Raw genomic sequence first — 27,755 nt, forward strand, 5'->3', positions numbered from 1 at the left:
CCAGACCCGGAAGTTCAGAGAACTCGCTGAGGCTAACCTCGAGGCCAGCCAAGAAGAGATGAAGCGCTGGTATGACCAGAACGCAACTCTGGTCGAGTTCAAGCCGGGCCAGCAGGTTTGGATCATGGCCCCGGTGAAACCCTGCGCCCTACAGGACAAATGGACTGGCCCCTTCAAGGTGATCGAGCGGAAGAGTCAGGTCACGTACCTGATCGATGTACAGTCCCCGCGGAACCCCCTCCGGGTTCTCCACGTGAACCGTCTCAAGCCCCACTTTGTGAGAACGGAGTTGAGTTTGCTACTGGCCACCGATGATGGGGCGGAAGAAGACACTGAACCCCTGCCCGACCCCCTGTGCGCGAAAGAACTGGATGGTTCCGTGGAGGGAGTGAAGCTGTCAACCACCCTCACTCCTCAACAGTCCGACGACTGTCGCCAGCTGCTCAGACAATTCGCAGACCTCTTCTCCCTCATCCCAAGGGTCACCGACTGGTGTGTCCACGACGTAGACACCGGCGACAGCCCACCTGTGAGACACCGAGCCTACCGGGTGCCTGACCGGGTCCGCACCTGTATCAAGACCGAAGTACAGAAGATGTTAACCCTTGGAGTGATCGAACCCTCCGATAGCCCCTGGGCCAGCCCGGTAGTCCTGGTCCCGAAAGCGGCCGCCCCTGGGGTCGCCCCCGAACTAAGATTCTGTGTGGACTACCGGGGGCTCAATGCGGTCACCCGAGCGGACGCTCACCCTATTCCCCGCGCCGACGAGCTCATCGACCGCCTTGGGGCCGCACGTTTCCTTAGCACCTTCGACCTGACCTGCGGTTACTGGCAGATTGCGCTCACGGAGGGAGCCAAAGAACGCTCCGCCTTCTCCACACCCGATGGACACTACCGCTTCAGGGTCATGCCGTTCGGGATGAAAAATGCCCCGGCCACTTTCCAGCGGTTGGTAAACAAGGTCCTGGCCGGACTCGAGGAGTTCAGCGCAGCGTACCTTGACGACAAAGCCGTATTCAGCTCTCAATGGCACGAGCATCTCCAGCACCTCCGACAAGTACTGCTGGCCCTGCGCCAAGCCGGCCTAACAGTGAAGGCCAGCAAATGCCAGCTCGGGCAAGGCTCCGTGGTCTACCTGGGGCATCAGGTGGGCAGCGGGCAGGTCGCCCCCCTCCAACCAAAGATCGACGCCATCAAGTCCTGGGAGCCCCCCACCACTCAGACGGAAGTCTGGGCCTTCCTGGGCCTCACAGGATACTACCGGAGGTTCATTAAAAACTATGGTAGCCTCGCAGGGCCTCTCACGGAGTTGACCTCCAAAAAGCTCCCGAAGAAGGTGCAGTGGACCCCCCGTGCCAGCAGGCGTTCGACGCCTTGAAAACCGCCATGTGCACCGCCCCAGTACTCAAGGCCCCCGACCACTCCCTAGAGTTTGTGGTCCAGACCGACGCATCCGAACATGGCATCGGAGCCGTCCACTCGCAGTTCAACGACAAGGGCATAGATCAGCCCATAGCCTTCATCAGCCGAAGGCTGCTGCCTCGAGAACAACGTTGGAGTACCATAGAACGAGAGACCTTCGCCGTAGTCTGGGCCCTTAAGAAACTACGGCCCTATTTGTTCGGAACCCACTTCCGAGTGCAGACGGACCACCGGCCCTTGCGGTGGCTGATGCAGATGAGGGGAGAGAACCCCAAGCTATTACGATGGTCAATCTCCCTCCAAGGGATGGACTTCACTGTCGAGCATCGCCCCGGGACGGATCATGCCAACGCCGACGGCCTGTCCCGGTTCTTCCGCTTCGGCGAGGAGAACCCCCCAGTGGATGGGTAGTTCTCCACGCCTTTCAGCTGGGGGGGACGCGTGTGAGACCGGCCTCACGGCGTATGCCCTCCCGATCATCCAGCCAACCTGCAACCACCCCCAAGACACGGCATCTCCGACTCCGGCCGCCCCAGCCACACAGACCCGAGGGCCGGCCAGAGTCCCCGACAGACTCGACACCCTACCACGCATGTCCGACCGAGGGAGCGGGAACCCCCGAGCCAGACCAAGAGGCGCCAGCCCAGTCACACCTCGGATCGCCTTCCCCCGGGAGGACTCGATAGGCCACCAGGCCCCTGGGGAGCAGGCGCCTCGCCTGCCGAGCGTCTGGGGACCCTCCCAGACCCACCTGAAAAGACCAAAGAAACGAGCGGCAGGAAATCCCGCCGAACCCCCTCAGTCACCAAAGACCCCTCTCTGCGAGGACTCCGGACTTCAAAGGGCAGGGGGAGTATAATAGGGGGTGCCGGAGGAACGAATGGCAGAGAAGACCTGGAACCATCGAAGCCTGCTGACGCTGTCGCGGCTCCCGAATACCGAACCACCTGGGCCTGCTGAGTGACTCGCGGCCCCCAGCCATTGAACCATCTGAGCCCTGCTGACGAGATCGCGGCTCCCGAACTCTGAACGACCTGGGCCTGCTGAGTGACTCGCGGCCCCCAGCCATTGAACCATCTGAGCCCTGCTGACGAGATCGCGGCTCCCGAACTCCGACTACCTGTGCCTGCTGAGTAACTCGCGGCGCTCCCCTCGAGGACGAATTGGCAAGAGATCGGCCAGAGAAACAACACCCTCCAGCTCGAGGATTGTGAGCTATCCGCAGGGTACTTTGCAGAGACACTACCTTCAAAGACTGTCCCGCTACCTCCATTCCCTTACCACCGATTTGTAGTATCTTGTGCCGCTGATGTACTACTTGCACCTTGGATCATAAAGATCCCTTGAAACCTTTGATAAAAGAACCTATTGTCCTACAAAGAATACGTGTGGTGTCACTCTGTTCGTAGTGTAAGCTCAGGGTGTGCGCGCCTGGTTCGGCCTACTTGGGAGAGGTGGGTCAAAGGGGTGGGCAAGACGTGTATCGAACCACCCTCCGGCGAACGCCTTTCCAACAGTTTCCTTACGGAAACATGGTTGAAACCTTACTCAACTCCAGCGATTGCATTAGCAATTCCCACGGGTTTTAAAGTAATTAGACTAGACCGTCCCTCGAAAATGGGAGGAGGGGTTGCTATTGTTTACAAACAAGATATTGTTTGTACTATGGTAGCTGAGCTAACTACACCGGAAATTGAATTACTAATTTTCAAAACCTCCTCTTCCCTTAAAAACACAAACACACAGATGGGTGCCCTAGTATATCGCCCCCCGGGCCCATGTACGAACTTCTCTAATATTTTACTTGAGACACTTGCTCCATTTATCAGCAATGACAGAGATTTTCTCTTATTAGGAGATTTTAATATACACAGTGAATTAAAAAATTGTAAAGAAGCTCAGTCGGTATTACATGACCTTTCCCTACTTGGGTTAACACAAGTTAATTCAGGGCCCACACATCAGGCAGGACATACTTTAGACCTAATATTAGCCAATCATCCTATCGTCTCATGTCTACCCCCTATTCAAACTAGTTGGACTGATCATTTTATTATTGAATTCCATACTTTTCAGCATAAATATAATGGTCATGGACCAGTTTCTCTTCCCTGTAAACGACGTCCTTGGCATAAAGTCAATGAAGTGACTTTTAAAGATAACTTTATTGAACCCTCCTACATTGCCTCAGAGAAAATTGATTGTGCCTTAAGAAAATTTGATCTAGCCACTAGGCGGACGATAGACACTATTGCTCCATTGGAACAATTTAAACCACGGGCTGCCAACAAACAAGAGATCTGGTTCTCTGATGATCTTAGAATTTTAAAACAGGCCTCTAGGAAGTTGGAGAAAAAATGGAGAACCTCCCATCAGGAGAACGATAGGAAGCAATATTGGGCTTCTCTGTCTACTTATCATAAAGCCATTCGTGGGGCACGAAAAACCCATATAGCATCTCAAATTGCTGCGGCAGAGAATTCCTCGAGGGTTCTCTATCAGGTTTTACAGTCTTTCGTCAAACCGGCTGCTTGTGAAAGCTCTGAATTAGCATCTCAACAGCTCTGTGACCAAATATCGTCTTTGTTTTCTAATAAAATAGACAGGATCTATGAGAAAATAGTCAACTCTAATAATGCCAATACTACTATTGACTCTTGCCATGTTTTAGAGATACTGAACATATGCTCAATGTACATTTTTTAGACACTTTTCCCTCCATTTCCTCTTCGGATTTATTAGCACTGATGACACAGATTAAAAGTGGTAGTCCGGATGATATTATACCCGCCAGACTTATGCCTATTCTTTCTGAACAACTAGGTCCCATAATTCAAAGGCTTGTTAATTTATCTCTTGATTCGGGTTCTGTCCCCAAGGAATGGAAGCGTGCGCTGGTAAGGCCCATCAGGAAAAATACCACCATCCCTTGGACTGAACTTGCCAATTTAAGACCTATCTCACTGCTCCCTTTTCTGGGGAAATTGACAGAAAAATATGTCAACAGACTTCTGTCCGGCTTCGTTGAAGATGTGGGTGGCCTTGACTATTCACAATCTGGGTTTAGGCCAAAACACAGCACGGAGTCTACTCTTTTGTCTGTGGTAGACGATCTACATATGCTTCAAGATAAAGGCTATTCGGTAATCTTAGTTTTGCTTGACTTGTCAGCAGCGTTCGACACCGTGTCACATAACATTCTTGTTGACCGGTTGTCGAACATAGGAGTTAAGAACAAAGCCCTTGCCTGGTTGAGGAGTTTTCTTACTGGCCGTACTCAGACTGTCACCATGGGTACGTACCGTTCCAGGGAAGTAGAAATAACGAAAGGGGTGCCACAGGGCTCCTGTCTGAGCCCTACACTTTTTAACATCTATGTGGCACCCCTGGCAAGAGTGATGCGCAAATTTGGTTTCATTCCTGTGTCCTATGCTGATGACACGCAGCTCCTCTTCCCCTTCAAAACCCTTACGACGGAAACTAAGAACTCTTTCTCGGCAGGCATGAAGGCTGTAGGACAATGGATGTCCTCCAACTACCTACAATGCAATGTCAGCAAAACAGAGATTATGTTGTTTGGAGAAGCCAAGGTACTGTGGTCCCCCGATTGGTGGCCCTCTGATCTGGGTATGGTTCCTGAACCTAAGCAGGTCGTTAAAAATCTTGGGGTACGTCTTGATCAGGATTTAGTATTAAAGCAGCATACCCACTACATCGCAGGCGTATGTTTTTATACTATTGGCCTGCTGCGTAAGGTTTTCCCTTTGTTGCCGGATTCCTCCAGAAGGACCTTGGTGCAGGCTCTTGTTTTGAGTCGGCTGGATTATTGTAATGGCCTGCTCCTCTCAGCAAATGAGGGAGTGTTGGCCAAACTACAGGTTATTCAAAATACAGCGGCTCGACTGGTCCTTAATGCCCCTCCAAGAACAGCTTCAAAGCCTCTTTTAGAAAAGTTGCATTGGCTGTCAATCCGTCAACGTACTAAGTTTAAAATATGCTGCCTGATTCACAAAAGCATAAATGGGCAAGGTCCCCTATACCTGGAAAATAAATGTATTCCTTATACCCCTACCAGGACCCTTATATCCAGCAATGGTCATTTGTTGGTAGTGCCTCGTGCCAAGAAGGCTAGACATGGTGGCAAAGCATTATCAGTGGTGGGACCTACATTGTGGAACAGTCTCCCGCTAACTCTAAGACTATGTCCCGAACATTTGAAATTCAGGAAACAACTTAAAACTCTTCTGTTTAAAAATGACATTTAGGCCAGCCCTCCCTTGTTTGCTACTGATCAGCTGAAAACCCGACCCAAAGCGCAGAGATACTCCATTGGAGTCGATTCTAGCGCTATATAAACCCGCAAATAAATAAATAAATAAATGGTAAGCCCCATCCTTTCTTTTACTCTCCGGCTGAGGGGGGGGGGAGACTGTGTTTGTTCACGCACAAGTGGGGGGAAATTACATCAGATCAATGGGTGCTTGAGACTGTGCAGGGGTACCACATAGAGTTTTATGGAACTCCTGTCCAGTCATTAAGGCCCCGCCCACTGTTTTTCTCTGCACAGGATTTGCTTCTGATCGATCAAGAGGTACAGGACCTACTGATCAGGGGCGCAATACAAGCATCCGCTCTCCACCCCTAAGCTTCCTCAGCAATCTCTTTCTGGTGGACAAAAAAGACAAGGGCTTCTGTCCCATGATCAACATCAGATCCTTCAACGAATGGCTGGTTCACTACCATTTCAAGTCGGAGGGGATCCATCTCCTCAGGGACATGCTGCTCCAGGGCGATTTGTTGGCACGTCTAGACCTCAAGGACGCCTACCTACCAGTCCCCATTTTTCCGACTCATTACAGGTTTCTCCAATTTGAATAGAAAGGGCAAATCTTAGAGTTTCGGACCCTCCCATTCGGTTTGTCATCAGCACCATCGTGCTTTACGAAGCTCCTCAAACCTGTGGTGGAACATCTCTGGACATTGGGCATCCGGTTGATAATCTACCTTGACGATATCCACCTGATGGATCAATCATGCGATCATCTGGTGTCTCACCTGGACACCACCATTACCTTGCTCTGTCATCAACCAACAGAAGTCAAATTTGATTCCCCAGCAGAGCATGACATTTCTGGGCTTTCGCATGGACTCCAGAGCGCCAGACCAGAAGAATAAGCAAGCTCAAGAAGCAGCTGAAAAGGTTCTCAGGCGGGACAGGATCTCCCTGCGGCAGTTGGCCAGGATTGTTGGGTTTTCTTCCTCGATACAGGCCATTTCCAGGGGCCACTCCATTACAGGGCCCTGCAAAGGCTGAAGGTGGCTAATCTTCGGAGTGGTTTTACGTATTCAGAATTGGTGTCACCGACCCTGGAGGCCAAGAAGGATCTTCAGTGATGGATAGACCACATGGAGGCATGGAATGGGCAGGCGATTTTCGGCTCCTGTCTGGACCTAGTAATAGAATTGGAAGCCAGTCACCTTGGCTGGGGAGCCAGATGCGGCTCGATCTCCATGGGAGGCAGATGGACAGAGGAAGAATTGAGCCTACACATCAAATGACTAGAACTTCTAGCGGGAACGTTTGCTATTTGATCACTTAAAAGGGACAAGGTAATGTGCTGTGTACTCTTTAGAATGAACAACACAGCAGTCCAGTTTATCAACCAGCTGGGCGGGACCAGCTCACAAGGTCTGGCGGAACTAGCCAAGGATTTCTGGCAATACTGCCTGCAACTGCAAATTTCAGTGACAGCAGAGAAACTTCCGGGAGCTCTGAACTCAGTGGCGGACTGGAATTTCAGGTACCTAAAGGATGCCAGCGATTGGAGGCTCAACCAGAGGGACTTTCTGGCTTGATGGAGCGATCGGGGCCTTGCCAGGTGGACTTTTTTTATTCCAGATGGAACACACAGCTTCCCCGTTACGTCAGCTGGAGACCGGACCCGGGAGCAGGGGCCGTGGATGCCTTCTTCCAGGACTGGTCGATGGATCAAGCTTACGCCTTTCCACCCTTTCTCCTAATTTAGAGAGTGGCAGCTCAAGTCAGGCATCAGCGAGCGTCTCTGGTACCGATCACACCAGTATGGCGATCACAAGCATGGTTCCCTTCTCTCCTGGAACTAGGGTGGGCTGCTCCGGTGCTACTGCCATCGTTTCCCGAGATTCTGATGGCTACCCTGAGCCATCTACATCCTAGGGTTCTTCAGGGCCATTGTCCTGTCATGGCATGGAGGATTTTAGGTGATGTTGAAAGGATGTCAGGTTTTCGCAGGGAGCTGAGTTCCTCATCCAACAGGCGTGGGCTCCAGGAACTACCAAGAGGTACAGATCGACATCGAGGAGATGGGTTCGTTGGTGTGTGGAGAGACACCTGGATCCTGTGGGTACCAGTGTTACTGGCATTTTGAATTTCCTTGAGGAGCTCTTAGAGGAGGAAATGGCACACTGCACCATTAACTCATTCAGATCAGCTATTTCAGCGGGCCATGTGCCGGTGAACAATACTCCAGTGGGTGAACATCCTTGGGTGAGTAAACTTCTCAAAGGCATCAGGATTACTCGTCCCCCTGAGCCTCAGTACTCGGGCCTCTGGGACGTCAATTTGGTCTTAAGCCTGTTATCCTCCTGGCAAGACAACCAGTACCTTTTTAGGAAGGAGATCTCAGTGAAGCTGGCTATGCTCCTCTGTCTTATTTCTTGTAAGAGACATTCAGACGTGCAAGCCTTAGACCTATCAGCTAGGATCTTTACCCCTGAGGGGGTCAGCTTCACCATCTCCAGGAGGACAAAGACGAGTACCAGGTCAGTATCTTATCCAGCTTTTCCAGAGGCCCCCAAGTTGTGTCTGGCCAGGTGTCTAAAGGCCTATGAGGACATGACAATGGAGGTTTAACCTCCAGGGGAACGGCAACTGTTGATTGCCACCAAGAAACGATTCAAAGCGGTGTCCTCAAAGCCAGGTGGGTAGGGATGGGTCATGGCTGAGGCCAGCATCGATACCACTGCTTTCAGGGCTCACTCAAATAAGGGGGGCTATGGCTTCCAAGGCTGTCCAGGTAGATGGCAGGCTTGAGGATATCATGCCTCAAGTGCAACCATCCTCCACATGTGCCAATAGCTATGGCTAAACACTTATAAGGTCCCAAAGGCGAGAACTAATGGCAATGCCAATGCTTGTTTATTTTATGTTCTTTAAATGTTGCTATGCAAATAAAGTGGAGAAAGATATGCATAATCCACACTCCTTAATAGAATTGAAACTTTCCTTCTTGTTAGCTAGGAAACTTTCCATTTCCCATCATGTTAACTAGGTCATTTTTAGGTCTCGCCTGACCCAACGCATGCGCTAATCTGGCGAGACTTATTGAGAGGGCTCAAAAAAGTGCAATCAGGCCAGCCTGGAGCTAGGGCACGAGCGCCGCGCTTTACCGTGATTACTTTCGCTTTCGCGGCCGCACGGCCTCTTTGATGTTTGATCGTGATCGCGATCATTTTCGCGGCCATAGCCAATAAGTCTCGCTTTTGGAACCTTATAAGTAATAAGTTATGCAACTGTTGCATGGCTAAACACTTATAAGGTTCCAAAGGCGAGACCTATTGGCTATGCCAATGCTTGTTCATTTCTCTTATAGCTCTCGGGTTCTTTAGTTCCCTTTCTATGTCTATTAATTGCGTGAACCCGCCCGGACGGCTCTCAGCAGCGCATCAGGAAACAGAAACTGCCGATTGGAGCAGTCGATTCAATGTAGGGCCCCTTCATTCGGGGTCGAGTCTACTCACCAACCCCGAAGCTGTCACTTCCGGCTGCCAGCAGCCCGGGCTCCCGAGAACGGGTTAGTTTACCCCGGGAACTTCGACTTTAGCACAAAAAACAGAACACAAACGTGGCGTAAACACCCGGCTTTTCTGCAGGCGTGTCTCTGGAGCAAACAGCCAATGAGAAACTGACAGGCGCTGCCCTCAGCCAATCCTACGACTCAGTACATCGTGTTTCGCTATTCACTGTTAAACCTCACAGGCAAACTCCTATCCAATGTAGGGTAACGGGACATTGTCGAGATTATAAAGTGCCAAAGGACAAATGACAAGAAGCCAGGAGCCAATCACGGGCCAAGGCTTTCTCCAATTAACCCACGATTTTCAGAATAAACTCCAAACAGATATGTTGTTCCGCCTCGCTGATTGGCTGTAAGCCTTGGACCCCTCCCCCGGAACTACATCAGTTTATAGTATACACTGAAAAGCGAACGCGGTTTTATCGAAGCGTGGGTGCGAAACACAAGGTTTAATATCAGGAAGAGATCGTCGAACAGCGTTCAGAGCAGGATAAGGGGCTCACATAGGGTATTTACAGTAGTGACAGCGAAGGAGCACGTGTGCACAGAGCACCATGTAGAATAACCTCCAGAGTCACTGAGGTCGTGTGCGTGCATGGGCCGTGCCAGCAGCAGACTTACGGTGATATTCCCAATGGCCTCTCACTTACTTTACAGATTCAGTAATTGTCTAAAGCTATAAAGACCTCACAGTCTCAAGGTGGAAATTTACTCTGATTTTACTGCTGTCTACGATCACTCATACTTGGTCTATTTTATTTAGCGTTTCAAAGGGATCTTCAGCCACGGATGTGCAATTTTCAACAATGCAATTCTAGGTGCAAACCGCTGTGAGATGTGCACAGCTTTGTGACAGTGTAGGGACTTCTAAAGGGTCAGTCTCGTGCCTTCCATGAATTGGGATGTAGTTGGATGAGGGATGGCAGCAAGACATTTGTCCCAGTGTCTTCAGATTGGTCTGGCTCACTTCCAGACACATATTCCATTATCCCAGGGGCTGCTGTCCTTCAACAAATGTGCTCTTCAGATCCAGACTCTGAGGCAGTGTCGGCTCAAGGTAAGTAAGAGTTGCACGTGCTATGTTAGTGATGTTCCATAGCTGTCACCTTGGCATGTCTCTGCACAGCGTGGCTTAAACCCTGTTCAAATGTGCAGTAAAAAATTTAGCAGACCGTCAATAAACCATAGTTGACTGTTGTTGGTTTATGAACTAAGATGAGGGAGCGCATCTCTATAGTCATCCCTTACATCAACCTTTAGCGCAGACCAAACTACCATGTTCAGATTTTGTCAAAATCAATGTCTAGGCAATGCCGCCCTGCTACAGAGGTGTTTGTGTGATTCCCTTCCACCCACCACTGTAGAGCTTGCCGCTCATGAGTGCGAATTTACAATGTGTTTGTGTGTATGGAATATTTGGGGCTAGAAAGTGGTGGAGTGCATGATCGTGTTGACGGTGAGTTGTCAGTTGGAGTGGAGAAGAGTGGCCAGCAACACTCCTGTGTACCTATAAGGTTTTATCTTTGTGTGAGAAGATGTGAAACTAGTTGAGAGGTATTAGTGCTCACCTCAAATAATAACCACAGTACTTGTCAGGGTGACTCACTAAAGTCACTAAATAATCAGAGCTCAATCCCCTGGTAGATAGGGCACAGAGCAGACAGGTTTAATTTAGAAGCAATGTGTAAAGTATTTATACAGTACTCAGACACAATGTCAAAACATAACACAAGAAAAATCCCAAACCAATTTCGAAGAATAGAGTACATTTTAATAAATAAAGTTAAATCAGCTCAACAAAAATCCAGTGAATAGAACCGGAGTTATGAATGTTTTTAGGTTCTAAAAGCACCAAAAATCATTAAGTGCCAATCACTGTCCTCTTGTTGCACATAACCCGATACAAGGTTAAGGCTTAAGGCCGACTGCGTTAGAACGCGGGTCAGGTTCAGGACCAGGGGCTGAATGTACTAAAATTTGTATTAGCGATTACCAAATAGTGATTGTTTGCAAATCGCTATTTGGTAATTGCTATTGATAATGTACTATTGTGTTATTGTGGAAAACGTGTAATATTTTACTTGGCATAAGCGACAGCCATTTTGTCTGTGGTGTCCATTCAAGTTTCCTTCGTAATTCTCCCGTCCTCTGCTGCTCGTCTTTTTCTGCCTGTACTATTTATTTTAGTTGCCTATCTGACTCAGCTAAAAGCAATGTACGTGCTTGTAGCTGCCAGTGCACCTCGTCATAGATGTTGACTGTCAATCATTTACTCTGCCATAAGCAATTTTTTCAATTCCTTTATTCGATATTTAAAAAATATCATAAAAGTACAAATATACAATTAAAAAACAACATTCAGTTCATTACAAATCCAGTAACTACACAGAGACCATTATCATCAATTCGTTCCAAATTCACAGTTCATTCAAGGAAGTCCTCTGGTGTTCCTGAGTCTTATTGCAACTTTGATAAAATTTAAAGTACAAGCCAGTGCTAGTGGGTTCTCAGATCTTTGTAAATATAAAAGAGCGACCTTAGCATGTCTAAACTTCATTTGTTTGAGAATCCTTTCTAAGTATTTACGTCTAGGTATCGAATAAAAAGGGCATAGTAAAACGAAATGAAGGGTATCCTGCGGAGACCTATTGTCGCAGCCGCAGGTACCCCTCTGTTCGACTGTGACAGTAAAACCAAGCGTGTCAGCCAGTAGGTGATGTAGAAGGTTGAACCTAAATCGTGTAATTAGGAACCTGTCCTGTGCATTATGTATGAGGGCAAGGTACGGTTCCATACCTTCTACTGTCTTTACCATTATATGGGCGCGGACTGTAGGCTTGCTTTCCTCAAGGACCGCTCTTCGTGTAGTCTCTTTTGCTGCCATAAGCATTTCTGCTCCCCCTCCCACTTTGCTGGCCATGTGGTTTTTCATCTGTCCTTGTTTGCTGATAACTAAAACTTGTTCTTCCTATTTCTGTTCACATGCTTACACTGCACAAAACCTGTATATAAGACCTGTGTTCTGTGAATTCAATGTACTACCTCCAGGCAGCACTTGAGTGTTGTGTGGACGTGGTCCCACTCATGAGTGATTAATAAACTTATTTATTCCCAACTTCAGTGCCGATCTCTATTTTGTTGGTCTCTGGACCCATGGACAAAAGGGTGACCCTGCACCAGTGTACCCCGAAAAAGGTAAATTTCTACAGTTGGCGCCCGTCGTGGGACCCCATCGGAGACGTGGCCGCCCGAAGGAGTGGTCTTGACGTAAGATCGAAATTTCACTGAGGAAGCGCACTGCACAAAGAGACCTTTGTCTTTGCAGGCCGACGTGACTTTTCCGGTTTTCCCGATTTGACCCTCCAGGTAGTGCCAGTCTCGACTGGGGTTTTCTTTGGCGTAATTTTGCAGTGACCATTAGGTCAACCAGGGATCGGCAGGTAGAAGTTGGAGACTTCTGTTTGGTAAGGTCGCTGAAGCGGCACTCTTGATTTGTTTGGCCTAGGTCTTTTGGTTTGGATTTGTCATTCACTTTTTGCAAAAATTGAAGGCAGGTAATGTGGAGATTTTTCTCCTTTTGAAGTATTTGAAGTGATAATATTTTACACATTTTTGGTGAAACATGCCTGTTCTCAGCACACTCCGTAGGTGGTGTTGCTGCACTGGTGGTACCAAATTAAGTTTGAGAAAAAAAAAAAGTCAGCCGGCTCCCCCAGAGGGGACACCTAATAAAGACATGTATGTTAAATATGGTATTTCTTCCATAATGTACAGTACATGTTGGAGGGAGGACCACCGGGGAGTCGGGGAGACTATTCCGGGGCACCTTCCTACCGCACAAGTATAGCCGAGCGCCGCTGAGAAGCCCCTGCAGGGAGGTCCTTCTCCTATGATCGTACTAGGCCCAGTAACACCACCACACAGGACTCAATATCGGTTGCTTGACTTGGTTCTTTATCAAAAAAGTAGTACGTTCAATATTTACAGTGGGATCGAGGGATCCAGTAAGAGTCTCAATGTCTCGAAAGGAATAGGGTAGCGGGACAGTCTCAGTACCAACCAGGTACGGGGGAAGGGGCTCTGTGCCAGACCTTGGATGCTGTCTCAGAGCGGCTTGGACGAGGAGAGCCGCGACGGCGTCAGCAGGGCTCCGGTGGTAGCTCCGCTTCGGTCGAGCCGCGACGAGGTCAGCTGGGCTCTGATGGCAAGTTCACAAGGTCGGGCCGCGACGGCGTCAGCAGGGCCCCAAAGGTTCGTGAAGGTCTTGTAAGTACGATGGAGCCGCGACGTCGTCAGCAGGGCTCAGCAGGTAGTTTCAGGCAGAGTCTTCCTCCGTAGGGTCAGCCGCGATCCGATCAGCAGGGCTCTTGACTCCAGGATACAACTACTGTCCTGTTGTCGGGTCGCCCCAGATATAGGACTGGAGCCCTTTGATGTCCGGACCCTTGCGCCCAGAGGGGCGGAGAAGCCGGGTAGGGAGCGGCCAGACGCCCAGCAGGAGAGGCGCCAGGCCCCAGAGAGCTGTGGAGCGATGGCACCTAGGTGTGGAAGGACGGTTGGGGGTCCCATCGATACTGCCCTCCGCCGGGAGTGGGAAGGGTTCACGTGGTATCCCCCGGGCCAGGGGTTGGCGCCTCGATGTCGGGCCTCGCTGGGACAGAGGCCGGGTGAAGCAGGGTCACGCAGGTGGTCACGTGGAATGACGTATAGTCCAAAATGGAGGAGCCCCGAGGTGCATGGGACCTCGTGCGGCTTAGCGCGGGGAAACAGGACCACGCCACGAGGCCGGCTCCCACATGTGTCCCCCCCCAGCTGAAGGCAGGGAGAGTCACCCATCTCCTTGGGGGTTCTCCTCGCCGAGGCGGAAGAATCGGGACAGGCCGTCAGCATTGGCGTGGTCGTTGCCGGGCCGGTGTTCCACAGTGAAGTCCATCCCTTGCAGCGAGATGGACTAGCGCAACAGCTTGGGGTTCTCGCCCCGCATTTGCATGAGCCACCGCAAGGGCCGGTGGTCAGTTTGGACCTTGAAGTGGGTGCCGAACAGGTAGGGCCGGAGCTTCTTGAGAGCCCATACCACGGCGAAGGCCTCCCGCTCGATGGTGCTCCACCTCTGTTCCCGCGGCAGCAGTCGGCGGCTGATAAAGGCCACAGGTCGGTCGAGGCCCTTGGTGTCCACCTGGGAGAGGACCGCCCCGATTCCGTACTCCGAGGCATCGGTCTGGACTACAAATTCCTTGCTGTAGTCAGGGGCCTGTAGCACAGGGGCAGTGCACATGGCCGCCTTGAGAGCATCAAAAGCGGTCTGACAGCGGGGCGTCCAGTGCACCGCCTTGGGCTGTTTCTTTGAAGTGAGCTCCGTGAGGTGGCCCACAATGCTGCCATAATCCTTGATGAATCGTCGGTAGTAGCCTGTGAGGCCTAGGAAGGCCCGGACAGCGGTTTGGGTTGTGGGGGGCTCCCACGCCTGGATGGCGTCGACTTTTAACTGGAGGGGCGCCACCTGGCCACTCCCCACCTGGTGGCCCAGATAGGTCACAGATCCTTGACCGATCTGGCATTTACTGGCCTTAATGGTGAGCCCGGCTCTTTGGAGAGCGGCCAGGACTTCCCCGAGGTGTCCTAAGTGCGCGGCCCAGTGGTCGCTGAAGACGGCAATGTCGTCGAGGTAGGCCGCGCTGAAGGCTTCTAGTCCGGCCAGGACCTTGTTTACTAGCCTCTGAAAGGTCGCTGGGGCGTTCTTCATACCGAAGGGCATTACCCGAAAGTGGTAGTGCCCATCGGGGGTGGAAAAGGCGGATCGTTCCTGGGCGCCGGGAGTGAGCTTGATCTGCCAGTACCCAGCGGTGAGATCAAAGGTGCTTAGGTAGCGGGCGGCCCCTAGGCGATCGATCAGCTCGTCGGCTCGTGGCAAGGGGTGGGCATCGGTCTTGGTGACTGCGTTCAGGCCCCGGTAGTCGACACAGAATCTGAGTTCGGGGGCCGTGCCGGGGGCGGCGGCCTTCGGCACCAAGACTACCGGGCTGGCCCACGGGCTGTCGGAAGGCTCGATGACTCCGAGGGCGAGCATCTTGGCGACCTCGGTCTGTATGCAGATTCGGACTCGGTCAGGTACTCTGTAAGCGCAGTGTCGTACAGGGGGGCTGTCCCCTGTGTCCACATCGTGGACGCACCAGGGGGTCACCCCGGGCGTGAGAGAGAAGAGGGCAGCGAAGGGTTGCAGCAGCTTCTGGCAGTCATGGCGCTGTTCTTGTGTCAGGGTGGCGGAGAGGCGGATGCCCTCCATGGAGCCGTCTTGGCCCGAGGACCCCAGGAGGTCTGGTAGGGGCTCGGAGTCACTTTCGCCCCCATCGTCGGTAGCCAGCAGTAGGCTTAGTTCAGTTCGGGCAAAGTGGGGCTTGAGCCGGTTGGCGTGCAGGACCCGGAGGGGGTTCCTCGGGGACTCCATGTCGACCAGGTAGGTGACGGGGCTCTTCCTCTCAACTACCTTGAAGGGCCCGGTCCACTTGTCCTACAGGGCGCAGGGGTCCACGGGCAACATGACCCAGACTTGCTGGCCCGGCTCGAACTCGATGGCTGAGGCATTTTCGTCATACCAGCGTTTCATGTCTTCTTGGCTGGCTTCGAGGTTGGCTTCTTCCAGGGCCCGGAACTTCCGAGTCTGGTTCCGCAGGGTCAGGAGGTACCGGTAGACGTCGGGGGGGGGGGCATCTTGGACGGCCGCCTCCCAGCCCTCCTTAACCAGGCTGAGGGGCCCTCGGACGGGGTGCCCATACAACAGTTCGAAGGGGCTGAAGCCCAGGGATTTCTGTGGTACCTCCCGATAGGCGAACAAGAGGCAGGGCAGCAGGACATCCCATCTCCTCCTCAGGGGCTCTTCCAGGCCCTTGATCATCCCCTTCAGGGTTCTGTTGAACCGCTCGACCAGTCCGTTCCCCTGGGGATGGTAAGGGGTAGTGAATTTATAGGTGACCCCACATTGTTGCCAGTGGGATCTCATGTACTTCGAAATAAAGTTCGTACCCCTGTCGCTCACCACTTCTCGGGGGAACCCCACCCTGGAGAAGATGCCCATCAGGGCCCGGCCTACCACTGGAGCTGTCACGGTGCGGAGTGGGATGGCCTCGGGGTATCGTGTGGCGTGGTCGACCAGTACCAGGATGAAGCGGTGCCCCAGGGCGGTTCGGGGGTCGAGGGGCCCCACGATGTCGATTTCCACTCGTTCGAACGGGGTGTGGACGGCTGGAAATGGTTGGAGGGGGGCTTTCACTCGCCCCCCAGTCTTCCCGCTAGCTTGGCAGGTCGGGCAGGACCGGCAGTGATGGTCCACGTCCCTTTTCATTCGGGGCCAATAGAAATGAGTCACTAAGCGGCTGTAAGTTTTGTCCCGCCCGAGGTGTCCGGCGAGAGGCACGTCATGTGCCAGGTTCAGGAGGAACTCTCGAAATCGGAGGGGTACCACCAGCACCCGGCCGGCCCCTAGTTCGGCGACTTTCTGCTCGCTATACAATAAATCATTGTCCCAATAGACCCAGTGGGTTCCCGTGGGGTCCCCCGCAGCCTGGGCGGCCGCTTGCTGTCGGGCCCCCTCGAGGGACGGGCAGGCCTTCTGCTCTTTCTGGAATTGTTCGCGGGTGGGGCCCCCGTCGTGGCGCCACTGGGCTAGCTCGGGGATCTCGCTGAGGGAGGCGGCCTCGTCGGGAGAAAGTTCGGGTGGCCCGGCCTCCTCGTCAGGTTCCTCCGTGCCGGAGGAGGGTGATAGTTCGGGGCCCGTCGGCTTGTCTGGGGCCGTGGCAGCGGCTGGTTGGGCGGTCATGGACCGGGTGGTGGCACAGGCCCACTCGGGCAGTCCTAGCATCCCCAGATGCTCTCGGCGTTCTACCTGGGCCCAGGGTGAGCTCTCTAGGTCATTCCCCAGGAGGCAGTCCACTGGGGCGTCGTCGCGGACAGTCACTTTTAGGGTGCCGGACACTCCTCCCCACTCGAAGGGGATCCTGGCCATCCGGCACATGCTCTCGGTGTTGTCCGCGGTCCGGACTGGGCAGAGGACATGCGGCAGGATTTGTTCGGGGGTCACCAGGTGGCAGCGGACAGCGGTCACACTGGCCCCAGTGTCCCGGAGGGCCTCGGCCCGTCGTCCATTGATGGTGACCCACTGTTGGTACTTCTGGGTGTTGCTTGGGATGGCGGCTCGGGGCACCATTTCTCGGGAGCCTAGGCATACAAGCGACATGGCAGCTGGTTCCCACTCGGGGGACCCGTCGTCGTGGTTTTCCTCCTCGTCTTCTCCCTCCCCCAGGGCTGCGGCGGCTATTTGTCGGGGAGGGGGCCCAGTGGTCCCGTTCCGTCGGTTCATGGGGCAGGCCGGGTCGCTCGCATAGTGGCCGGTCTGCTGACAGCCGAAGCAGGTCACTGTCGGTCGTGGTCCAGGCCGTGCGATAGGGGTCCCCCTTCGGCCCTGGGTCGGGGAAGTGTGGTTGGTGGCTTGACCTCGTGGCGGGCTTCTGGGCGGCCCGGCCGGGAATTCTCGATTGCCCAGCAGGAGAGGCGCCAGGCCCCAGAGAGCTGTGGAGCGATGGCACCTAGGTGTGGAAGGACGGTTGGGGGTCCCATCGATACTGCCCTCCGCCGGGAGTGGGAAGGGTTCACGTGGTATCCCCCGGGCCAGGGGTTGGCGCCTCGATGTCGGGCCTCGCTGGGACAGAGGCCGGGTGAAGCAGGGTCACGCAGGTGGTCACGTGGAGTGACGTATAGTCCAAAATGGAGGAGCCCCGAGGTGCATGGGACCTCGTGCGGCTTAGCGCAGGGAAACAGGACCACGCCACGAGGCCGGCTCCCACAGTACACTATGGAACAAATACACAAAGAAAGATTCTTATCTACAATGGCCTGTGAATGGGTCATTTGATTTTAAAAAGGTTCAATATGTAGAGTAGTGTTTATTTGAAAGAGAAAAATTGGATATGTTTGATTGTGTGCGTATGTGGGAGAAAGAAGTACGAGAGAGAGTGAAGAGAGCAGAAGTTATAGCTGAAAAAGAACAACGAAAAATGATATATCCCAAAAAAAGCGCTAAAATAAAGAAAAGAAAAGAAATTGAAAAAGAAGATAGGGAACGTCGATTAGAGGTAAATGGCAAGTCCCTATCAGGTGCCCTATTTATCTCATATTTAATAAACCTCAGGATGACTGCATCCTATTACATCGACCCCCACTCCCGTATAAATTCCCCACTCCAAGTGCCCCGAGGATGAGGTTTTTGATAAGGAGCATTTGTCTTCAGATGACAAAGAGCAAGATAAACAAGATGGGCGACAGACTCGCTCTACTTTGACTAGAGCAGAAAAATATAAATTAAAAACCGCTGCTAGGGAGGAGGCTCGTCGGTCTTACGCTGCATCGCTCATTGTAACTATGGTTCAACAGTGGAAAAATACAGAGCAATTTTATTTTGTAGAAAAATTCACATGGGAGGTAATATTTGATTGTAGACAAATTTCTCAGGAACTAGAGCCAGCTGATATAAACACTGATTGCAAACCATTAACAGAGGGGACTTTTCCTTTTTCAAACCTATCTGATATGCTTAGACGAGTGGTTACAATACGAGACGCAACAGCCAAAGCAGGTCACTGTCGGTCGTGGTCCAGGCCGTGCGATAGGGGTCCCCCTTCGGCCCTGGGTCGGGGAAGTGTGGTTGGTGGCTTGACCTCGTGGCGGGCTTCTGGGCGGCCCGGCCGGGAATTCTCGATTGCGGTGGGACCCCCCTCCTCCGCCTCGCTGGCGGGAAGGTCCCGTGGTACTCCGTGGATAGTCCCCCACTGGGTTCCGGGGGACCCGGGTGTTGACCCATCGGTCTGCTTCGGCGGCGAGCTTCCGGGGCTCGGTCAGTTTACTGTCCAGTAGGTGTTGCCTTAGTTCAACAAAGCAGTTGTTGGCGAGGTGCTCCCAGACAATGAGGTCGAACAGTTCATTGTATGAGGTGACCTTGCTTCCTTTTATCCAACCTTCCAACGCTCGGCTGAAGAAGTCCACGTATTCGACCCATGTGGTACCGGGGAGTTTCTTGCAGTTCCGGAAGCGCTGCCGGTACATCTCGGCTGATAGTCCGTAGCGTGTGAGTAGGGCTTCCTTCATGTGGTCGTATGATGTCATCACCGCGTCGGGGAGTTGCAGCAGGGTATCCCGGCCTTCGCTGAGGAACCTCCCCCATAGGCCGGCACCCCAATCCTTCCGGGGTACCCGATGGGAGGTCATGGCTACTTCGTACGCTCGGAACCATTGCTGGATGTCGTCATTTTTATAGTACTCTTTGACGACATCCTTGGGGATGTGAACCTTTGGCTCGGTCAAGGGCAGAGCGTCCCGGGTTCCGGGGTTGCTGGTCTCTCCCGTTTTAGCTTTGAGTTCAAGTTCCTTAAGGCTCCTCTCGTGCTCGAGGGTCAGCCGTCTCTCCTCTAGTTCCCGACGCCGTTTCTTTTCCTCGATTTCCTCTTGCAGCTGTAGTTGCTCCAAGGCTATCTTCTTCTCCGCCAGTAGGAGCTCACCGTCCAGCCGGAGTCGGGCGAGGTCCATTTCGTGTGTCCGGACCCTCTCCCGTTCTCGCATTTCTTCGGGGGAAAGGCTGGTTTCTGGGTCGGCTCGCCCCCCATCTGTCGGGGTTGGGGTCGGCAGGTTTCCGTCCCGGGCCGAGGTCCCTTCGGCTCGGGGTGGAGTGGTCTCGGGTTCTGTCCAGGCTTTCAGGGCTTTCTGCATCTCTTCCTTGGTGCCCAATCCTGTGGTTGCGATCCCTTTGTCTTTGCAGAATTGTTGGAGTTCTTTGTGGGTGTATTCTTCCAGTTTTTCCAGCTGGAAGATTGCGGCCATGGTTGCTTCTTGGCCGTCCATGGTTCCCTTTTTCTTTTTCCGTCTGGTCAGGTAGTGGGTGCGTTACTTACCTGTACGATTGCGTCTGGCTCGGATCCCGTCGCTGGCCACCAAATGTTGGAGGGAGGACCACCGGGGAGTCGGGGAGACTATTCCGGGGCACCTTCCTACCGCACAAGTATAGCCGAGCGCCGCTGAGAAGCCCCTGCAGGGAGGTCCTTCTCCTATGATCGTACTAGGCCCAGTAACACCACCACACAGGACTCAATATCGGTTGCTTGACTTGGTTCTTCATCAAAAAAGTAGTACGTTCAATATTTACAGTGGGATCGAGGGATCCAGTAAGAGTCTCAATGTCTCGAAAGGAATAGGGTAGCGGGACAGTCTCAGTACCAACCAGGTACGGGGGAGGGGGCTCTGTGCCAGACCTTGGATGCTGTCTCAGAGCGGCTTGGACGAGGAGAGCCGCGACGGCGTCAGCAGGGCTCGGGTGGTAGTTCCGCTTGGGTCGAGCCGCGACACAGTCAGCAGGGCTCCGGTGGTAGGTCCGCTTCGGTCGAGCCGCGACGAGGTCAGCTGGGCTCTGATGGCAAGTTCACAAGGTCGGGCCGCGACGGCGTCAGCAGGGCCCCAAAGGTTCGTGAAGGTCTTGTAAGTACGATGTAGCCGCGACGTCGTCAGCAGGGCTCAGCAGGTAGTTTCAGGCAGAGTCTTCCTCCGTAGGGTCAGCCGCGATCCGATCAGCAGGGCTCTTGACTCCAGGATACAACTACTGTCCTGTTGTCGGGTCGCCCCAGATATAGGACTGGAGCCCTTTGATGTCCGGACCCTTGCGCCCGGAGGGGCGGAGAAGCCGGGTAGGGAGCGGCCAGACGCCCAGCAGGAGAGGCGCCAGGCCCCAGAGAGCTGTGGAGCGATGGCACCTAGGTGTGGAAGGACGGTTGAGGGTCCCATCGATACTGCCCTCCGCCGGGAGTGGGAAGGGTTCACGTGGTATCCCCCGGGCCAGGGGTTGGCGCCTCGATGTCGGGCCTCGCTGGGACAGAGGCCGGGTGAAGCAGGGTCACGCAGGTGGTCACGTGGAGTGACGTATAGTCCAAAATGGAGGAGCCCCGAGGTGCATGGGACCTCGTGCGGCTTAGCGCGGGGAAACAGGACCACGCCACGAGGCCGGCTCCCACAGTACACTATGGAACAAATACACAAAGAAAGATTCTTATCTACAATGGCCTGTGAATGGGTCATTTGATTTTAAAAAGGTTCAATATGTAGAGTAGTGTTTATTTGAAAGAGAAAAATTGGATATGTTTGATTGTGTTCGTATGTGGGAGAAAGAAGTACGAGAGAGAGTGAAGAGAGCAGAAGTTATAGCTGAAAAAGAACAACGAAAAATGATATATCCCAAAAAAAGCGCTAAAATAAAGAAAAGAAAAGAAATTGGAAAAAGAAGATGGGGAACGTCGATTAGAGGTAAATGGCAAGTACCCTATCAGGTGCCCTATTTATCTCATATTTAATAAACCTCAGGATGACTGCATCCTATTACATCGACCCCCACTCCCGTATAAATTCCCCACTCCAAGTGCTCCGAGGATGAGGTTTTTGATAAGGAGCATTTGTCTTCAGATGACAAAGAGCAAGATAAACAAGATGGGCGACAGACTCGCTCTACTTTGACTAGAGCAGAAAAATATAAATTAAAAACCGCTGCTAGGGAGGAGGCTCGTCGGTCTTACGCTGCATCGCTCATTGTAACTATGGTTCAACAGTGGAAAAATACAGAGCAATTTTATTTTGTAGAAAAATTCACATGGGAGGTAATATTTGATTGTAGACAAATTTCTCAGGAACTAGAGCCAGCTGATATAAACACTGATTGCAAACCATTAACAGAGGGGACTTTTCCTTTTTCAAACCTATCTGATATGCTTAGACGAGTGGTTACAATACGAGACGCAACATTGCGTTTACGAAAGGAGCAAGAATTAGGTAGAAAACAAAAAGGTGCAGAAACAGTTCAGTCCCCAGCAAAAAAGTAGATGCTCCGGTGGATGTGGTTACACCTGTTAGTAGTACAGTTGCCATAAAACCTATGCCTGAAGCTGCACCCCTGTATGTTCCTCCGAAGGGTACGGGAACCAATAATGATAAAACTTCGGATGATGCAAAGGGATATTTTATATATAATTGGGTTTACACTCCTTGGAGTAGAGCTGATGTGATGGCTCTTAAAGCTGCTTTGCCCCACCCCCGGAAAAATCCTGCCACCTTCTATGAGGAGGTCGAAGGAGCCACTAGCTCCTGCACTATGACCTTGCCAGATATTGATATGTTCTTTGGACTTATTTTGTCCCCTGATATGTGGAGAACAATACGTAAAATAGATGACAATTTAGCATATGGTGATACCTAGGAACATTTAAAACAAATAGATGGGGAAAGGGAGCCTGCGCAGAAACCTCAGAAGGAGATATTAGATCTTCCTAAAGCTATTGTGACCAAGTTGAAAACTCTCATACCCCCTAATAGATTGGACTACGTTAGCGTCCTGTAAACAGAAAAAGGATGAGTCAATTTCTGATTTCTTTTCAAGGTTTGAGGAAACATTCCATGATTTTAGTGGTCAGTCATTGGCAGATGATACGGGTAAACATTTATTTGTCGATAAATTTGTCATTAATATGTTACCGGAAATAGCTAGTCGCTTAAAGTTCAGCGAGAGTTCTTGGACCACGTCTTCCCCAGTTTCCCTTTTGACCATGGCCCAATATTATGAGCGACAGGAACAGGAAGCAAAAGGCAGGGAGGATAAGAAGGTGAAAGAATTAAAGACAAAAGTTATGTTGGTTCAAGTATATGGTCCACCATTTAGGGGAGGTGGAAGAGGCGGATGCGCAATGTATACACCTGGAGTGCCCCCTCTCCCTCAAGCAAATTTGTCCCCTGATCAGTGTGCTTATTGTAAAGAGACTGGGCATTGGTGTTCTGAGTACCCTTTTTGCGAGGTCAGCAGTATCAGCGGGGAAGGGAAAGTATGAGAGGAAGCCTAGGTAATTCAGGAAACAGGCGGAACAGGAGGTCGCCCCAAATTTGAAGCAGTTGAACAAGGACCAAATTACTCTAATACTTTTGATAGACAAAATCAATATCAAATGTCTGATTATTCTGCTGATGCGCTTGCAGATTTCGATTATGCATAGGGATGCCTAGGATGGGGTAAGGGGCCGGTTGAGTTGCCAGTAGATCAAATGGGTCCTTATGTTGATGCAAGCGTCTTGGGATCTACTGATGGGTTTTTGGTTGATATAGGGGCTACCCGTAGTGCTCTGTCTAAAAGATTGGTTCCTAGGGCTCCCCTGTCCGGCACAATAATAACATCGATAGGATTCGATGGGACACTTACACCTAGCCCACTTTCACAGCCACTTAAATTCAGGCTTGATAAATTCACTGCAGCATGTCCATTTTTGCTTTTCCCTACCACACTGGACAACATTGTGGGTATCGATATGCTTAAATATTTTTGTGCCACAATACGTTGTTCTCCAGAAGGTGTGCGTGTTATTTTAAATAACAATTGTCCAATGGCTGAGAGATCCTGTCTTATCAATGAGGATGCTGCTCTGGCGTCCTTACCTAGTGTGAAGAAGGAACACTGTTATTGTTATCATTTCTTGCCTCCCATCATCACAAAGTCTCGCAAAAGAAATTGCAATATTGTAGACAGCAGGCTACCTATTTAGGTCACCTCCTGTCTAAGGAGGGACGTGCACTTACACCAGACCGCATTCAGACTATTTTAGATACTCCTGTACCCCGCACTCAGAAGGATGTCCGTGCACTGATTGGCTTCACTTCTTGTAGGCAGTTTTTTTCACACATTATTAAACCTTTGTTGGTCCTTTTGACTAAAGACACTCCGATGCCCCTCCCATGGACTGCTGAGTGCCAGAGCGCCTTCCAACAGTTACGCCAAGCCCTTTGTTCTGCACCAGTATTAGGTACCCCAGACATGTTGATGAGTGACTATTTGTCCCAGTTAATTTACAGCTTGTCTTCTATTTATCAGCAGGTGCGGGAAGTTCTTACTTCGTGAGCCCTGCTGTGTTGACATCCTGGTCACCGAGAAAGGACGAGCTGTGTCACCTGAAAGACCAGAGGAAGTCTTCCTGGACCACACGATCCCTGGTACATCTAGATATCTGCTTCGATCCAGGAAGAAAGACATTTCAGCGCAGAAAGAGACTGTTTGAGCCACTGTCCTGGGTGGTTAAAGACTGACTACAAAGGGGGGTAGCCTATTAGTGACTACTCGTCACAACGTTAGTGAAGAAACCCACACCTGCCCAGGACCTTAGGGCATCATCTATTTTGTTGTCTGCAGATGAAAATGAGCTCGCCTAAGAAGAAGATCGCTGCCACAACGTGCAACGGCAGTAGAATCTGAATCCTTGGTCTGACTTTGACTGCTGCCATCATCGCTACTGTAATGTGGGTAGTGGAGGAAGTAATGCCTGGAGCCTCCTTACCTAACATTACTGTTACATCACTTGCTGCAAAAGAGCACCATCGTTTTGATTTGCCGGAACATGAACAGGGAAACCAGCAAAATCTGAGAAACAATTCATTTCTTCAAATGTTGCATCAGACACACTAGCTAAGTAATGCTATTAACTGTTGGGTTTGTGGCAAGATTCCTCCTCCTCAGAACATAAAAGCAATCCTGTTGTCACCGCTGCCATTCTCTCACAATGGCTCATGCCCAGCTTGGTTCAAACTTCCATGTGCCTCTAATGAACAAAGTCTGTTACCTCAACGAAGATGTGGACCCACAAGCAAAAGGGACTGCTTTAGAAATGGAAGAATATAGTAAAGGAAGTGCAGCAACAAACTATATGTATCCAAATTATAGGTCGGCTAAAGGAAATGGACCCCTTGTTATCTCTGTTGTAATGACCACTGGCCGCCTTTGTGTACAAAGTACAGGCGATGTGCCAGTGGGCCACAGTAACTATACTACAGTGTTGCAGATATATGCGAGAGGCCGAAGCAGCTTCCTTGCATCACGTCGCACTTATTTTGTTTGTGGAACTAAGGCATACTACTTCCTACATCCAGGCTGGTCTGGTATCTGTTACATAGCCTTCCTTCTACTACCTGTGTTTTTAGCTCCCCCATCCTACCATCAAGATTTGCAATTGTTCGATCACCATGCTGGTAGTAAGGGAAAATGTGCAATCAATGCCTCTGTAGTTGACCAGACAGAGACCACATGGGAACAATTTAGACTTTAACAGAGGATTCTTCTTCTTTGTTGGCCCAGTACAGAACAGTAAGCTGATCCGTCGCCTCACCAGTACAATGGAAGCAGTGATCAATCAGACAACTGCAGCCTTAGGGAACTTGAAAGAAGAACAAGCATTGATCTGCATGGTTGCTTTGCAGAATAGACTTGTTCTAAATGTTATTCTGGCTGATCGAGGTGGAGCATGCTGTATCATCGGATCCAGCTGCTGTGTCTTCACACCGGACAATTCACCTTCTGTATATGCGGTCATCTCCAAACTACACAAAAAAGCTATTGAGATACATCAACACTCAGGAACATGGACTTGGGCTGGATGGTTCTGAAGTGTATTTTCTGTATGGGGTTTAAAAATACTATCGGCCTTGTTCATAATTATTACAATTCTCTTCTCTTGTTGTTTATGTATCCAATGCGGGCCGAGGCTTTGTTCTCTCTGTATTTCCACTTGTACTACTTGTCTACCATCTAAAACGAATGTCCAAAATGTAAATGCCCATTTAGCAATAGACCGAGAAGTCAGCGATATGATGCTGATTGATATACATAATGTTTATCGTACCCCTTTTTAAGCATAAGAAAATGTCTTAGTTTATGCCAAAAGAGCCATCTGTGGAAAACGTGTAATATTTTACTTGGCATAAGCGACAGCCATTTTGGCTGTGGTGTCCATTTAAGTTTCCTTCGTAATTCTCCCGTCCTCTGCTGCTCGTCTTTTTCTGCCTGTGCTATCTATTTTAGTTGACTTCCTTACTCAGCTAAAAGAAATGTACATACTTGTAGCTGCCAGTGCACCTGGTCATAGATGTTGACTGTCAATCATTTACTGCTGCCATAAGCATTTTTGCTTCCCCTCTCACTTTGCTGACCATGTGGTTTTTCATCTATCCTTGTTGGCTGATAACTATTTCTAAAACATGTTCTTCCTATATCTGTTCACATGCTTATACTGCATAAAACCTGTATATAAGACCTGTGTTCTGTGAATTCAATGTACTACCTCCAGGCAGCACTTGAGAGTGTTGTGTGGATGTGGTCCCACTCATGAGTGATTAATAAACTTGTTATTTATTCCCAACTTCAGTGCCGATCTCTATTTTGTTGGTCTCTGGACCCGTGGACAACAGGGTGACCCTGCACCAGTGTACTCCTAAAAAGGTACATTTCCACAATATATGGTTCTTATTTCCAAATTAGTGATTCACAGTGGGTCGTAAATAGACCTACCTCATGAATATTAATCACAGGGATAGTGGCCTGCTGCAGTCAGAAGACCACAATGTCTGTGATAACTTTTAAGTAAAGCGATCCTTTTTTTTCCTCCCAAACATAGCCTGTTTTCTTTAACCCCTTCAGCGCTGCGCGGATTCCCCCGTGGTGCTGAAGGGTTCTAGCGCGGGCGGGGCCATGACGGAACGGTTCCGTCATGAGCACAGCTCAACCGATGCTCATGACGGAACCGTTCCGTCATGAGCATCGAAGGGGTTAAAGGAAAATAGGATGTGTTTAAAAATAACGGTTTTTTTAAGAGCATGTAGTGGTTTGTCGGACTATTGCTTGCTACTAAAAAATATTTTTTCAAACATTGTCAAAGGGGAAATCTACCCAATGGTACTCCTTCCTATTTGCAAATGGGTTATCACCAACTTTAAATTGGTGGTAAAGTGTGAATGTTTTGCGACCGCATTTCGGTCGCAAAACATTAGTACATACCATTCAGATTCCCTAGTTGGAAGGGATGCCCTGAACACACCACTTCCACATAGGGATTCTGTTTTGGTTTGCAAACCCAAACTGTGATTCGGTAACAAGTTACCAAACTGCAATTTGGTGTTTGTACATTACAAAAATCATTTTTGCAGTCGCAAATAGTCCAATTCTGCAAATCGGGCCATTTGCAACAGCAAAATTGCTTTGTACATCTGCTCCAGGTTCTTCCTTGTCAAAGAGTTACAACAGGCTGTGGCCAAAGACGGGTCGTTGATGACAGGGAGCTGAAGTTTAAAGACTCAGTGAAGTCAATGACTGAACATAGCTCAGAGTGGGAAAAGTTTGGGTTTTACGCACAAACAGGTCTTGATGTTAATTGGAATACAGATAGCAACTTGGTTTGGTGAAACTTTCTTCGTTTGGACTTAGAACATTTTCTGGAGTTCAGATTTCCTCAGCGGGGCAATGCAGCAGGCTGTGGCCAAAGAGAGCTTACCATCGGATGCTGGCCAACTGTGGTCCAGCTGAATCAGGTTTGCTGCGTAGCGGCAAACTCAATCCCTGCACACTCGGCCAATCTACTTTTCATATTGTTCCCAGTCCAAATATGAACTCTGTAG

General features: G+C 50.7%; 2 protein-coding genes across 3 annotated transcripts in view; one reads left to right on the forward strand and one right to left on the reverse strand.

Annotated features, from left to right (window-relative positions):
* DTD2 (D-aminoacyl-tRNA deacylase 2) overlaps nucleotides 1-9,336 on the reverse strand; it is a 65,925-nt gene extending 56,589 nt beyond the window's left edge. The window contains exon 1 of the mRNA XM_085627410.1: nucleotides 9,202-9,336. The gene's annotated coding sequence lies outside the window, so the exon portion shown is untranslated. The remainder of the gene's footprint in view (nucleotides 1-9,201) is intronic.
* Nucleotides 9,337-9,348: 12 nt separating this feature from the next.
* NUBPL (NUBP iron-sulfur cluster assembly factor, mitochondrial) overlaps nucleotides 9,349-27,755 on the forward strand; it is a 106,972-nt gene continuing 88,565 nt past the window's right edge. For both annotated transcript variants that reach the window (XM_085627407.1, XM_085627408.1), the window contains exon 1: nucleotides 9,349-10,314. In XM_085627407.1, the coding sequence (XP_085483533.1) occupies nucleotides 10,177-10,314 (138 nt within the window). In that variant the 5' untranslated portion in view covers nucleotides 9,349-10,176. The remainder of the gene's footprint in view (nucleotides 10,315-27,755) is intronic.

The sequence above is a fragment of the Triturus cristatus genome, chromosome 9, assembly GCF_964204655.1.
Source record: "Triturus cristatus chromosome 9, aTriCri1.1, whole genome shotgun sequence".
Taxonomy (NCBI): domain Eukaryota; kingdom Metazoa; phylum Chordata; class Amphibia; order Caudata; family Salamandridae; genus Triturus; species Triturus cristatus.